This window comes from Barbatula barbatula (genome assembly GCF_947034865.1).
Source record: "Barbatula barbatula genome assembly, chromosome: 11".
Classification (NCBI taxonomy): Eukaryota; Metazoa; Chordata; class Actinopteri; order Cypriniformes; family Nemacheilidae; genus Barbatula; species Barbatula barbatula.
In genome coordinates, this window is record NC_136774.1 from 23,192,108 (window position 1) to 23,207,821 (window position 15,714).

Consider the following 15,714-nt stretch of genomic DNA (forward strand, 5'->3'; position numbering starts at 1 on the left):
AAGATAAAGGAGAGAGAAACGCAGGTCAAATATTGAACAGACTATAAATTCCTATGCAATATTAATGAAGTAAAGGAGGAGGAGGCAGGCAGGCAGGCAAAGAACAAAATGGAGGACAAACTACACAAAACAAACAGGTATTGTGACAGAAAAGACACATAAAAACCTAAAACTTTTATTCCACAAGAAAAAAAAAATTTAAAAAAAAATTCTCTTTAAATAGTAAACAAAGAAAATAAATCAAACACCAAGTTTTCAGCACCAACTGAAGGGCTTGGGAGACATGAATAAACTGCTTTCCCCATTTGAAACCCAATAAGCACAATTGTCTGGCATTAACTATACAAAGGTTTTCTAGTCCTTTATCTTCACAGATCTTCACAGCCATCTTCAGTCTACAATGCTCATTCATTTTCTTTTGTCTTTATTACTACACAGTATTTCATACATTACAAAGGCAACTGAGTTTTAATAGGGGCTATTAATTGTGATACCATTCATAGAGATCGTGAATTTCTTTATAAGTCTTGTGTGTTGCTATGTATTCACAGGCGTCACAGATGGGCAGATCAAACTCTTGTTGTAGCAGTAAATGAGGTCGTGCTGAGAAATGTCTCCTCCAGTTAAAGTACCTGCGATACGCATCTTCATCTCTGTCCAGCTGCGTCAGATATTCTGCCAGTGACTTTGCGTCGGGGAAGTCGTCCACATGAATGAAGGAGTCACGCGGTGCAAACCTTTCATAGTTCTTTCTGGGAGGTCCCAGCACCACAGGTACAGTACCTGCTGACAGGGGTCCATTAAACTTTTCAGTGATGTAGTCCTTGTGGAGGGAATTCTCAAAAGACAGATAAAATTTGCAGCTTGCTATGGTGGGATAATAGTCTTTGTGATCCAGGGCCGTTCCATAAGCTTTTCCAAACATATGTATATTGACATGCTTTTTAAGTTCATTGTAGTAAGTGTTCCTCGCGCCAACACCTGTACTGGCAACATTGTTACTCACGATCCAACAGACCAGTTTGTCCTTTTTAGGAATCGTAAAATTGTCATTCGGAGTTTTGTTGATGGTTAAGGACAGCCGCGTGAAGATGTCAGCGTCCTGTCTGTAGCTGAGTGTGTGATTGAACAGGTTTTCAATACCTGGTTTTCTTGCTGTGTTTGTTGGTGATTCGAGATTAAACCAGATCCACTTTTGGAACGGGGGACGAGGAGATGGTGGGAGGTTGGACAGGTCCCAACTAATGGATTTGTGGTAGATGAGGACAGCGTCTGCAGTGCTGTAAAGAGATCTGTCATCCGTCAAAAGACAACTGTTGATATTGAAAATAGTTTTACAGTCATTCAGGCTGAAGCGGAAATCTTCAGGCCAGAACCATAACAGCAAAATGGGTCTCGTGTCCTTAGCAGGAGCAGGTGTGGTGTTTTCTTTTTGCTCTATTTTCTGCTTATTTCCTGTGTCCTGAACTTGTTCAAGTGATGGACAGTTGTTGAGAGTTGAGAACCAGAACAAGATCACAAAACCTACAAATGCCACGACAGCAACCAGACGACACAGCTGAGATCCATTTGAGAACTTGTTCACCATGTTCATTTCTACATTGAATAAAAAATGTTATGTATATTATATACAGCAATAAAAACAGAAATAAGTCATCTTTTGAACTTTAAGTACTTAAAAAGGTAGATTGGTCCAATTCAACGTTTCTCAAAGTAAGGTTTTGCAAACCTTATTTTATTGACTAATGTAGCTAATAATTGTCCACCCACCCCTAACTGGTGGTTCAGAAGGGAATTGCAGGGGGTTTGTGAGGTGCACTGTGTGTCTATACCAGAAATGGCGGAGGGTGCTTGATATTTAAAAATATAGATTTTTTTTATTTAAAGGCCCTATTGGGAAGGCCAGGTCAATATAAGTATTATTAAAATAATGAATAATAATTTTGCCCTACATACAGTAGTCAACATTTGAACTGGATCAAAAAGGTTCATCAAAGTTGTCCTAAGACCTGAACAATACCCATATCTTAATTTTTTCTTTCACTTGCTAAATGTTAAGTCATAATTCAGTGATTTCACAGCTTTAAAGTTTATTTCACCAAAAAATTTAGTAAATCACAGTAAAACTTTTAAGAGTGAGTAGTTTAGCCATTAATGTCTTTGGTCTGGTGCTTTCAGCAAAGCAGTGTTCTTGTTTATATAATGGAAATTTATGTAATGGAAATTACATTTATCCTTGCTTCATGGTGTGTTTATCTTTGTTTTTCATTCCTGTTATTCTATATCTTGCTTCATGAAGTGTTTATCTTTGTTTTCTCTAAGGTGTTTATAATGTTTTTGTGCATACGCGTCATTGCACTCTGCCGTTGTCCTCGAGCAAAGCACAAGACCTTCTGTTTAAGATAAGGGGTCCTCACGTATTGTGTAGACCGCAGAAGCGTTCTTGCTCGAGGGGAAAGGTGGGGGGTGTCACGTTTGAATCCTATACAAACTGTGTGGTCAGAAGAGAAGGTGCTTTTCTCTGCACCATTTCATTGCTTATGATGCAGATTAAACGACAATAATCATGCCTCTCTGTGTGTTGCGTTTGTCTGGGCTGACTCACCTAGGTTAAGGGATAAGAAAATTCCACGACATTTACTTATTACTGTAATTATTATTATTTTAAGTAGTATAAAGAGAGGAGAGAGCATGCACTGCTGTTGTTTATATTGCTGTGTGTAGTCTGCATGATCATTTTCCATTTTAAAAATGAATAAATTCAGAAGAGGGTTCGAACAGAGACAGCAGCAACATCCCCAACAGCCCCCTGAACATCAGCTGCTCCATGTAAACTGAGCCCACAGTGTTTTAAAGCATATTGCTTACAATCTGATCATACGATTTGTCATAATACACGTTTATTTTGAATAGTGACCAATGCCCTACACCGTTTACTATAACAGCTGTTATTCTGTATAACAAAGAGGAAACCTTAAGGTTTGGACAACATAATTCACTTCAGTTACTAAACATTAACTTGATATTGAATTGATCATTTGGTGTAATTTGACATCAGCACACAGCTTTTTTTTTCTTTTTTTAATAGTATTTGTTTAAAGAGGAGGCATGTTTGAACATGCTTATGCAAAAATCTATTTCAGAAGGAAAGTATTGCACGTTAATGAAAGTGGATTTCTGACCTTGGTACACACACGCTAGAGGTCTTCTCGGGTCCAAAGATCTTTACCCGACCTGGAATGACCCGAATCACTTTTTACCCGAACCCGAGACAGACCCGATAACGTTTTTATTTTAAAGCCCCGACCCGAGACAGACCCGATAACGTTAGACCCGAGTCCTATATCTATTTCTGGTCGCCTGGTGGAAGTATGTTTTTCCTGAATACGATGGTAACTACATCGAGTGCAAACCCCTGCAGCGTTGGAAACTTCGGGATTTCAATTCTAAGGTGATTTCAGATCACCGCGACTTTCGGAAGATTTGCGTGGCTTTCAACCGATCGGTTGGCTTTTATTTACATTCCATTGCCATTTTAAATATGTCTAAGGTGTTTTCACGTAGCTAGTTGTTAGCCGACCTGAATAATATGCGCATGAAATCAAATAAAACTCGATGAACTCACCTCAACATGTCTTTACAATCATTAAACCCAGTATTCAGGTCGGGACTAGGGAGAAGAGATAAAAGCCCGCCAGATGCTCTCTGTATTACCTGCGCTTCACGAGGCACACACGCAGACTAGCACAAACACACACACGCAAGGTCTCGCGCTCCCTCTCTACTGTGCGCGCGCTACATGTGTATGGCGCTCGCTTTGTATGGCGGGAACTCCGTGCCTATGGCGGGAACTCCGTGCCAAAACCTAACGTCCGATCGACCGACCGACCGTCCGTCCGTCTAACCGAACGTCTGACCGGACCTCTTGAACGTTTGTGCGCGTGACCCACGTGACGACCTGACGTGACGTCAACGTCTCAAAATAAGCGCTTTTTAATCGATAACACATCGACATTACAAGCATTAAGTTAATTTTAACTTAAAAACGATCTGAACTGCTTGTGCTGTACTGTTTTTATTAACACTGGGTGTGTTTGAAATGTATTTCAGTGTTTAAAGTGTTTACCATTATGTTTTACTCTGTAATACAGGTTTACTGTTTGATTGCATGTGTGTGTGTGTGTGTGTGTGTGTGTGTGTGTGTGTGTGTGTGTGTGTATTCACAACTGGCAGTGTGTGTGTTCACTATCACTGGATGGTTTAAATGCAGAGGTCACACTTCGGGTATGGTAACTATAAACGTCTTTAAAAAGTATTGTAGTATACTAGAATATGGTTACTTGTTAATGGTAAATACAATATTTTAATATTTACTTTAGTAAAGATCTAACACTTAGTATGAAGGCATATCACTACAGTTTACTATATTAAAAGTGTACTGGAGTATTTCTCATATAGGAACAATTAGTCTACTACTGTTACACCTACAAAACTGAATACATGCACATTTTAAGCTTTCACCTGAAGCTGCAAACTATTAAATAAATACATATTTCAAGTAACGCAGTATATGGAATCTAGGGTCTCTGTGACTTTACACTCCGTCACTAGATGGCGGTAAGCGCCACTAATATTGGGCCGCAACCAAAATAAATCCCGAAGAAGGATTACACTTTATTTTACTTTAATAACATTCTACGTCATATAACGTTCTAAACCAGACATTAAATGAATGAAAAATTGATTAGCTGGAGGATACTGAATCAAACCATGTTAAATAAAGGTAAAGCAAACACAAACGTGTTTAAACGTGTTCTTACAGGTGGAAAACACGTTATTAAAACGATAGAATACCGCATGCGCGGAGTTTGCGGGGGAGCAGGGGGAGCATTGCCCCCCCTGGCGACTGAAACGGGTAATTGCATTGTTTCAACAAAAAAAATAATTGCATTCTTTAAAAAAATTATATATTATAAATATCTTAAATAGAGGAACTGGCTGCGGTTGACGATGGGAGCAGCCAGGTTTTCCTCTCTTGCGATCCTTCACATCGAAAGCGACATTACGGCCAAGCTCTCACCTGAGACCATTATCGACGCATATGCTGGACGCAAAAAACGAAAATTACTGTTGCACTAGTCTGGACAATGTCTAGGTCTGTAAATTTGATTTCTCTGCCAAATAACTGCTTTAAACTCAACACACTGCTTTCAATATGCTGTCTTTTGAGGGATGGGGACGGGGGTCCCACTGATATAAAAATTAAAAGTGGGGAGTATTGTGTGACTGTCAGTTGAAAATGTTCCGTCTTGTCACACTTATAAGAGAAAGGCAATTTTGTATCTATGCATAGGCCTACTGTAGCCTCTCACATGGCGTCTTTTTTTATTTTTTCCCCTTGTCTCAAAATGTTTTAAATGTTTCATGAAGTACAACAAAATGCGAAATATAACTTGTTTTTTAATCGCTCTCATTGCCACAATGTGTTTTGAAAAAAGGAAAGAAAAACTTTAAAAATCTTTTCGTTTTGGTTGAAGATAATATTTTAACAAAAGTGGTCCGCAATTTTATTGCGTTGATCCTAATTGTGTCCGAAGATGCGATGCAGTCAAGTGGCTTACCTTTTTACTAAAAGAATGATTGTATTGTTGTACTGTTTTTTCTTCTTCTTTGGGTTAAAAATAAATATATGTGTTTATTTAGCATGTTTGTTGTGTCCATATGTGTTAGGGCTGTGTTCCCCAATTGATAGCCCAGGTCCCAGCTGCTACAATGATTTTTTTTTTTGCCCCCCCTGGCTCGAATGTCAAACTCCGCCTATGGAATACCGGCTCTGTCGACCGGGCGCTATTGGTACGTGTTAACAACATGTAAACACACGTAAGAACGTGTTATAGGGTTTTAATGAAAGAAATATAGCAAGATTGTTTGGCCAGTTGTTTGTTTGTGGCTGATATGAAAACAAACAAGTCTTGGTGACGGTAAATTCATAACACAGCATATTTATCTGTTTACAGGTTTAAATTAAAAACCGCGCTTCATAAAATAACACTTTTGTTCCTGACTTTTATTTGTGAGGCACTGTGTAATTAAACAATTCTATTCATCTTTATTCTATGTTTCTATAGCTCTTCTTAATAAAGTTAAAGTTGTATCTTGTTTAAACCGTATTTTATTATAGTAAAATTGTGGTAATATTTTCATTTTAGTGGATTGATTACATTTAGTAAAATACAAATGACCATGGTTAAACTATAGTTAAAGTAGTTAAGCAATTTGGACTGAGAAAAACTGTAATGTACTGTTTCTTTTTTTACACTGATAAGAATATATATTTTTAAACTATACATTTTTTGTAAAGGAATAAATTCTGATGAATCCTCTCATGAAAACTGCAGTTGAAGTTCAATGCATTTATTGTTATATGTGTAATTGCCTGTACAGTTAAATTCTGGAGGCACTATTGCTTATCTTTAAAACTTAAAACAGAGTGTAACCAATAAAACACACAGAGCAAATTGACGTATTTCTAAACATTGAAATCCATCTGAAACCCCCTGTTTTTATAAAACAATCAAATAGTAAACCTGTATTACAGAGTAAAACATAATGGTAAACTCTTTAAACACTGAAATACATTTCAAACACACCCAGTGTTAATAAAAACAGTACAGCACAAGCAGTTCAGATCGTTTTTAAGTAAAAATTAACTTAATGCTTGTAATGTCGATGTGTTATCGATTAAAAAGCGCTTATTTTGAGACGTTGACGTCACGTCAGGTCGTCACGTGGGTCACGCGCACAAACGTTCAAGAGGTCCGGTCATATGGAAAGCCGTTTGGGTCATATTTCGCCATCAACCAGACGCCTGGTGTTCAGATGACGCCTGCTTTTACGGCGTTTAAGACGTACAGACGCCGTAAATTACGGCGTTTAAGACGTACAGACGCCGTAAATTACGGCGTTTTAAATGCAATGCGAAACGCCGTTCATTTCGCCGTTTGAACTTCCATATTACGCCGTAAATTACGGCGCTTCCGTGTAACAAAGACGCCGTAAAAAGCGGCGTTTTTTATAATATTAAAATCAGCCCCGCCTTTTCTACAAAGTCCAGCCCCTCCAATGAACACAAAGACATGTGTAGTAGAATGTCGATCTGAATAAGTGTTCCTGTTTTTAACTTTATTGCGAATAATGCTTAGACTTTCATCATGTGATATTTTCCATTGGGCGCGTTTATCCTCCTTTTCGTTTATCATATGTGTACGAGCGGCCGACTTTTAAACGAGCACGTTCGTGACACTTTGTGCCTTTATCTGACTTCGAGCTTGTCGTTCTTGTCGTCCACGGTGGCGTAGTGGACTGCGTGCGCAGCAGCGGAACTTCATCACTTTTAACGATTGGAGTTCGACTCCGCGGTCCGACCATATTCTTCATTCCTTTTGAATTGTTCTATTGAGTCGTGTTTTTAAATGTTGGAACACTACCTGTTGCTGGCAACTTATTAAATGACAAGAAACGCTTATTACAAGCCAACGGTCTAAGGCCTTTATGCATGCAATAGCTGCGGGCTAAGTCTGCTACTGTGGCTGTTGTAGTTTGCCACAAAAGGCTCCATAGGCTTTGGAAAGGCATAATATAGTTTATTTTACATGGTGCTAATTGAGGTTTGAGTTTAGCCTATGTAGTACATTTTATTCTGCTAGTTGAGGCTGTAATAAAAAGTTCATTGTTATAACAGTTGTCTATATTAATATGTGATACGTTATCAAAAATGTTCAGCATCGTTATGTTCAGTGTCACGTGATTCTCCATAAAGATTAGATTAGATGATTAGATTAGATTCAACTTTATTGTCATTACACATATACAAGTACAGTGTAACGAAATGTAGTTTAGGTCTAACCAGAAGTGCAGTTAGCAAGTGCAGGATATACAGTTAGAATAAATACAGAATACAATATGAGAGAATATAATTCAGTGGGCATGGACTATAAAAATATTTTGCAGTAGGTGTGTTCTATGAAAATATGACAGTAGGTATATACTATGAACAATATATACAGATGGCTATATACTATGAACATTAATGTACAGGTGGATATGAACAGATATTAATTTAGTCTAAAATAGTGCAAGTGATTTAAGTATGCATAAATTATTGACATTGGCTGTTAAAGTTGCAGTGCAATAGGTGAGTTAATGCAGTTGTTGAAGTTGCAGTTATTAAAGTTACGGTGCAGTATATGAGTTAATGCAGTTAATAGGTTGCAGTCCAGAAGATCACTTATAACAACAACAATGATATAAATATCAGAATCAGAATCAGAAAGAGCTTTATTGCCAAGTATGCTTGCACATACAAGGAATTTGTTTTTGTGACATAACCTTCCAGTACACAGAGACAACAACACACAGACAAGAAATAGGCAAATAAATAAGTGTATAAACAATTGTGCTAGAAATTATAATGGGATAGGATTAAGTAGATGCAGGGATGTACTGGAGGGGTAACAATAAATATAAGGATATTGCACATTTTTATTGCATAAGTGGGGAACATTTAACTGTTCATGAGGTAGATTGCCTGGGGGAAGAAACTGTTCTTGTGCCTGACTGTCCTGGTATTTGCGGCTCTGAAGCGCCGTTTCAATGTAAATATTACATTGAAACGGCGATCAGTCATTGTAATGCTAAATACTTTAAGTTGCTTAACAATTCCTTTGTACAAGAAATACCGGTGCCGCTGCTAGCCATTTTGGTGCCCTAAGCATAATTCCATTATGATTTTTCTATATCCTGAAGTAACATTAGGTTAGAAAAATTATTAGGCTATTTTTGGTGCCCCTACGCACAGATGCGCCTGGTGGGAGCGGCGGCGCTGAGTAATACGCTTTAACAAATGCTGCGTAACTGGTAATGTTATAGGGATCGAGCCCGCCATGTTGACTAAAGTCACGATGAAAAACGACTTTGTTTGCGCATCAGATCTCACATCAGATCGTAAGGGCATCTATTTTCAATCAAATTAAGAGTTTGCAGTACATTTAGAATTGGGGTAGGCTTGTTGTCAATTGGCGTCCATTTAATGATTTACATACAGGCAATGCAAGTTTATTTATATAGCACATTTCAAACAGTTAATGGTGATTTATATAGAAAGTACAAAAAAAGAAGGATACATAATGCAAAAGAGATCTTCAAAAAGCGTTAATTCTTTTAAATCACACATACTTAAGAATAGAAAATAACAATAAATAGGAAATCAAATGTGCAACGGAAGGAAAAGGAAGACAAATGAACGACTAATTGTGTTTTTAATCTGGATGTAAAAGTAGCTCATATTAAAGAGCATCTGATGCCTGCGGCTTCAGGTGGCATAGTTTATCGCTGACGAACCTTGTTTTGAGTCAACTTTTGTTATCTCTAACTGACTTGATTCTAATGATCTGAGTAGTCTGTTGGGTTATTTTATAATGTACAGTATACAGTTGAGGAAAAACACATCTTAATTTTGCAATCATTTATAAATTGATTATATTAATGCATTACTTTAAATTATATAATAGCCTATATAAATATAATAAAAGAACAACACGCACGCATAATTAAGGCTAAATAATTTGGTTGAGCAAATAAGAGTTAAGGGAGTTATATATTATTCGTAAAAATAAATAAAAAATCACTTACATAATGCAGTTATGCATAAGTCCCACACTAAAACTAAGATAAGTGAACGCGGCCTCGTCAAAATAGCCATCCCAAAATACAAAACGATTTAACAAACATGATCGCTTAGCAACTTCTAAAGAAAGGCAGTATTAATGTAGGGAGCTGCGCGCCTCAAAGAGCGTGTTTCTCCGCAGCCGGCATCAACAGACTGAGAATGAGAAACAAACTTGAATTTAGATATGATTTATTTTACTCGTCAAAGCACGTATTTTTTCAATAAAGAAACTCAGCTCGATGTGGATGGAGCATATAATAACCTAAATATCCAGTGCTTTTGTGTTGCATACCTTTTACGTTCTGCCCAGTTAGGCGACTGTGAGTACATTATTTTTCATTTAATTAATTTATTTTTTTATTTATTTAATTGGCTTTTATTGTTTGAAAATTTAGCTTAAGATGCCTGCAACTTTCGTTATTGCACCTTTGCTGATTGTTATGTCCTTACCAATAAGTAAGTTATAAAACAGGCCTATATTTTCCTTTAAAAATTGCTATATAATAATAACGCAACAATATTTTTTGGTCAGCATTTCCCTTATTGTTTCTGTATGTGAACAGTCTCCTCCATTTTAAGATTTTTGATCGTCAAAATCTTATAGAGGTTTATACTGAATGCATGCAGCATGTGCAGTCTATATGTAAATGGAAATACAAACGGGTTCGTAGATGGGAATAATTTGAATCAATAAAAACATACTGACAACAGCCACAGTAGCAGACTTAGCCCTCAGCTATTGCATGCATAAAGGCCTTAGACCGTTGGCTTGTAATAAGCGTTTCTTGTCATTTAATAAGTTGCCAGCAACAGGTAGTGTTCCAACATTTAAAAACACGACTCAATAGAACAATTCAAAAGGAATGAAGAATATGGTCGGACCGCGGAGTCGAACTCCAATCGTTAAAAGTGATGAAGTTCCGCTGCTGCGCACGCAGTCCACTACGCCACCGTGGACGACAAGAACAACGAGCTCGAAGTCAGATAAAGGCACAAAGTGTCACGAACGTGCTCGTTTAAAAGTCGGCCGCTCGTACACATATGATAAACGAAAAGGAGGATAAACGCGCCCAATGGAAAATATCACATGATGAAAGTCTAAGCATTATTCGCAATAAAGTTAAAAACAGGAACACTTATTCAGATCGACATTCTACTACACATGTCTTTGTGTTCATTGGAGGGTCTGGACTTTGTAGAAAAGGCGGGGCTGATTTTAATATTATAAAAAACGCCGCTTTTTACGGCGTCTTTGTTACACGGAAGCGCCGTAATTTACGGCGTAATATGGAAGTTCAAACGGCGAAATGAACGGCGTTTCGCATTGCATTTAAAACGCCGTAATTTACGGCGTCTGTACGTCTTAAACGCCGTAATTTACGGCGTCTGTACGTCTTAAACGCCGTAAAAGCAGGCGTCATCTGAACACCAGGCGTCTGGTTGATGGCGAAATATGACCCAAACGGCTTTCCATATGACCGGACCTCTTGAACGTTTGTGCGCGTGACCCACGTGACGACCTGACGTGACGTCAACGTCTCAAAATAAGCGCTTTTTAATCGATAACACATCGACATTACAAGCATTAAGTTAATTTTTACTTAAAAACGATCTGAACTGCTTGTGCTGTACTGTTTTTATTAACACTGGGTGTGTTTGAAATGTATTTCAGTGTTTAAAGAGTTTACCATTATGTTTTACTCTGTAATACAGGTTTACTATTTGATTGTTTTATAAAAACAGGGGGTTTCAGATGGATTTCAATGTTTAGAAATACGTCAATTTGCTCTGTGTGTTTTATTGGTTACACTCTGTTTTAAGTTTTAAAGATAAGCAATAGTGCCTCCAGAATTTAACTGTACAGGCAATTACACATATAACAATAAATGCATTGAACTTCAACTGCAGTTTTCATGAGAGGATTCATCAGAATTTATTCCTTTACAAAAAATGTATAGTTTAAAAAAATATATTCTTATCAGTGTAAAAAAAGAAACAGTACATTACAGTTTTTCTCAGTCCAAATTGCTTAACTACTTTAACTATAGTTTAACCATGGTCATTTGTATTTTACTAAATGTAATCAATCCACTAAAATGAAAATATTACCACAATTTTACTATAATAAAATACGGTTTAAACAAGATACAATTTTAACTTTATTAAGAAGAGCTATAGAAACATAGAATAAAGATGAATAGAATTGTTTAATTACACAGTGCCTCACAAATAAAAGTCAGGAACAAAAGTGTTATTTTATGAAGCGCGGTTTTTAATTTAAACCTGTAAACAGATAAATATGCTGTGTTATGAATTTACCGTCACCAAGACTTGTTTGTTTTCATATCAGCCACAAACAAACAACTGGCCAAACAATCTTGCTATATTTCTTTCATTAAAACCCTATAACACGTTCTTACGTGTGTTTACATGTTGTTAACACGTACCAATAGCGCCCGGTCGACAGAGCCGGTATTCTATCGTCTTAATAACGTGTTTTCCACCTGTAAGAACACGTTTAAACACGTTTGTGTTTGCTTTACCTTTATTTAACATGGTTTGATTCAGTATCCTCCAGCTAATCAATTTTTCATTCATTTAATGTCTGGTTTAGAACGTTATATGACGTAGAATGTTATTAAAGTAAAATAAAGTGTAATCCTTCTTCGGGATTTATTTTGGTTGCGGCCCAATATTAGTGGCGCTTACCGCCATCTAGTGACGGAGTGTAAAGTCACAGAGACCCTAGATTCCATATACTGCGTTACTTGAAATATGTATTTATTTAATAGTTTGCAGCTTCAGGTGAAAGCTTAAAATGTGCATGTATTCAGTTTTGTAGGTGTAACAGTAGTAGACTAATTGTTCCTATATGAGAAATACTCCAGTACACTTTTAATATAGTAAACTGTAGTGATATGCCTTCATACTAAGTGTTAGATCTTTACTAAAGTAAATATTAAAATATTGTATTTACCATTAACAAGTAACCATATTCTAGTATACTACAATACTTTTTAAAGACGTTTATAGTTACCATACCCGAAGTGTGACCTCTGCATTTAAACCATCCAGTGATAGTGAACACACACACTGCCAGTTGTGAACACACACACACACACACACACACACACACACACACACACACACACACACACACACACACACACACACACACACACACACACACACACACACACACACACACACACACACACACACACACACACACACACACACACACACACACACACACACACACACACACACACACACACACACACACACACACACACACACACACACACACACACACACACACACACACACACACACACACACACACACACACACACACACACACACACACACACACACACACACACACACACACACACACACACACACACACACACACACACACACACACACACACACACACACACACACACACACACACACACACACACACACACACACACACACACACACACACACACACACACACACACACACACACACACACACACACACACACACACACACACACACACACACACACACACACACACACACACACACACACACACACACACACACACACACACACACACACACACACACACACACACACACACACACACACACACACACACACACACACACACACACACACACACACACACACACACACACACACACACACACACACACACACACACACACACACACACACACACACACACACACACACACACACACACACACACACACACACAGTAAACCTGTATTACAGAGTAAAACATAATGGTAAACACTTTAAACACTGAAATACATTTCAAACACACCCAGTGTTAATAAAAACAGTACAGCACAAGCAGTTCAGATCGTTTTTAAGTAAAAATTAACTTAATGCTTGTAATGTCGATGTGTTATCGATTAAAAAGCGCTTATTTTGAGACGTTGACGTCACGTCAGGTCGTCACGTGGGTCACGCGCACAAACGTTCAAGAGGTCCGGTCAGACGTTCGGTTAGACGGACGGTCGATCGGACGTTAGGTTTTGGCACGGAGTTCCCGCCATAACTCTCGTCCGCCATTTCACGCACGACACTCTTAATTACAGCTAACATTAAACTTTTCTCAACGTACCAGACACGAAATACAGCTCCATAAAAATATAACATTATTAGGCATCAATAATATAAAGATTATTGTCAGCTTACCTGTAGAAAACAGATAGAAAATACAGGTAAAATAAAGAGCAATTTCTCCGCACGTTCACCGCAATACATCTCGTGCTGAATACTACGTTCACTCTACTATCAGCGACTGATGCATGGTGTAACTCTCGGGTGCCCTCTGCTGACGACTCTAAGGTTTGCCAAATTGAACAAAGTGTAATCAAGAAATGCAAGTAACTACCTAACAAGAAGGATCACATTTGAGATTTAAAGGGGAAATTTAAAGGGGGTGCAATGTTATTTGTCCATTTTTACGTTCTTAGGGCTACACATGCCTTGGTGTGATTCATGCACAAGGTGTCATGATTCTGCTGCATCATGTCATGTTTCTCTTAGTGTAGTGACAGGATCATGACAGAACCTCATGTTTAATGTGGAGAGAGGCAATTATTGTTGTCTTCCATACACTCTCTATGGTCTCGTCTCTGTTCCCATCCTCTCGGTACCCTCGTTATTGATTAATGCCCTTCACCTGTTCCCCTCTTGATTTGGTCCCTTATTTAATGCCCTTGTGTCTTCTGTCTTGTGCTGGTTCATTGTGGTTTGTGTGGTGAGTTCATTTGTCCTGTTAGTGTAGTTATTTGTAGTTATTTGTAGTTATTTGTAGTTATTTGTAGTTATTTGTAGTTATTTGTAGTTATTTGTAGTTATTTGTAGTTATTTGTAGTTATTTGTAGTTATTTGTAGTTATTTGTAGTTATTTGTAGTTATTTGTAGTTATTTGTAGTTATTTGTAGTTATTTGTAGTTATTTGTAGTTATTGTGTAAAGTTTATTGTTGTTTAAGTGTAGTTAGTTTTAGTCTTGTCTTGTTGTTGTACCCATGTTTTGTTATGTTACCCCCACGTGGGTCTTTGTTTTATTATTTATTAAATATATGTTAAACGCTGTTTGCACCTGGGTCCTCTGTCCTTGTCTCACCACTCGGGAATCATGAGAGAGCGTATGTAAGACAATAATAATTGCCTCTCTCCACATTAAACATGAGGTTCTGTCATGATCCTGCCACTACACTAAGAGAAACATGACATGATGCAGCAGAATCATGACACAAGGTCTATGAGTTTTTTTCTGTAGTGACGCAGGGACCAGCAGACGATGTGTACCTCTGACTATGCATCCCTCCACTACAGCAAGCTCATAACGGATTAGAAAGTAGGGTTGTACATGCAGGTCGACATCTCTGCTGATACGTAGAGAGTTTAGTCAACACTGGGCAGTTGCTGCATGCAGTCTGGAATTCACCTTTGGAGATTGCACTAGAAGCAAATTAGATCAAAGCAACTGATTCGATTGTTTCAGCAAAGTTATGATCAGTGTTAGGGAGTGGCAATCTTGACAAACAACAAGCAACACTGTTCAAGGGGCCAGGTCTGTACTCAACATTATAATTAAACTCCAGTAAACGTGCAGACCATCTGGCAACACGTAAACCAGCACGGCTATTACCTTTGCTGCTGAGTAGAGCAGTAGCTTGATGGTCTGTGCGTAACATGAATTTCCCCACAGCCATGTAAGCCATTTTTCCGCAGGCAAGAGCCTCCTTTTCTACGATGGAGTATTTTCGTTCTGCATCAAATAAGGAGCGCGAAGCAAAAGCAATGGTTCTCTCTATTCCCTAGTCATCAAGCTGATTCAAGACAGCGCCGACACAGGGGCGCAACTACTCAGTGTTAGGGGGTATGCAGAAACTGTTTTGGCGCCCCCCCCTAAATAAAAAAGTGTGCCGGACATCATCATGTATG

General features: G+C 38.0%; 1 protein-coding gene across 1 annotated transcript; it reads right to left on the reverse strand.

Moving 5' to 3' along the window:
- Positions 1 to 160: 160 nt before the first annotated feature.
- On the reverse strand, positions 161 to 14,030 carry LOC306900672 (4-galactosyl-N-acetylglucosaminide 3-alpha-L-fucosyltransferase 9-like). The gene is made up of 2 exons (XM_079467858.1): positions 13,953 to 14,030; positions 161 to 1,596 (listed from the first exon to the last, which is right to left on the reverse strand). Exon 2 carries the CDS (start codon positions 1,592 to 1,594, stop codon positions 482 to 484), a length of 1,113 nt encoding a protein of 370 aa, XP_079323984.1. The 5' UTR covers positions 1,595 to 1,596; positions 13,953 to 14,030; the 3' UTR covers positions 161 to 481.
- Between the last annotated feature and the right edge of the window lie 1,684 nt (positions 14,031 to 15,714).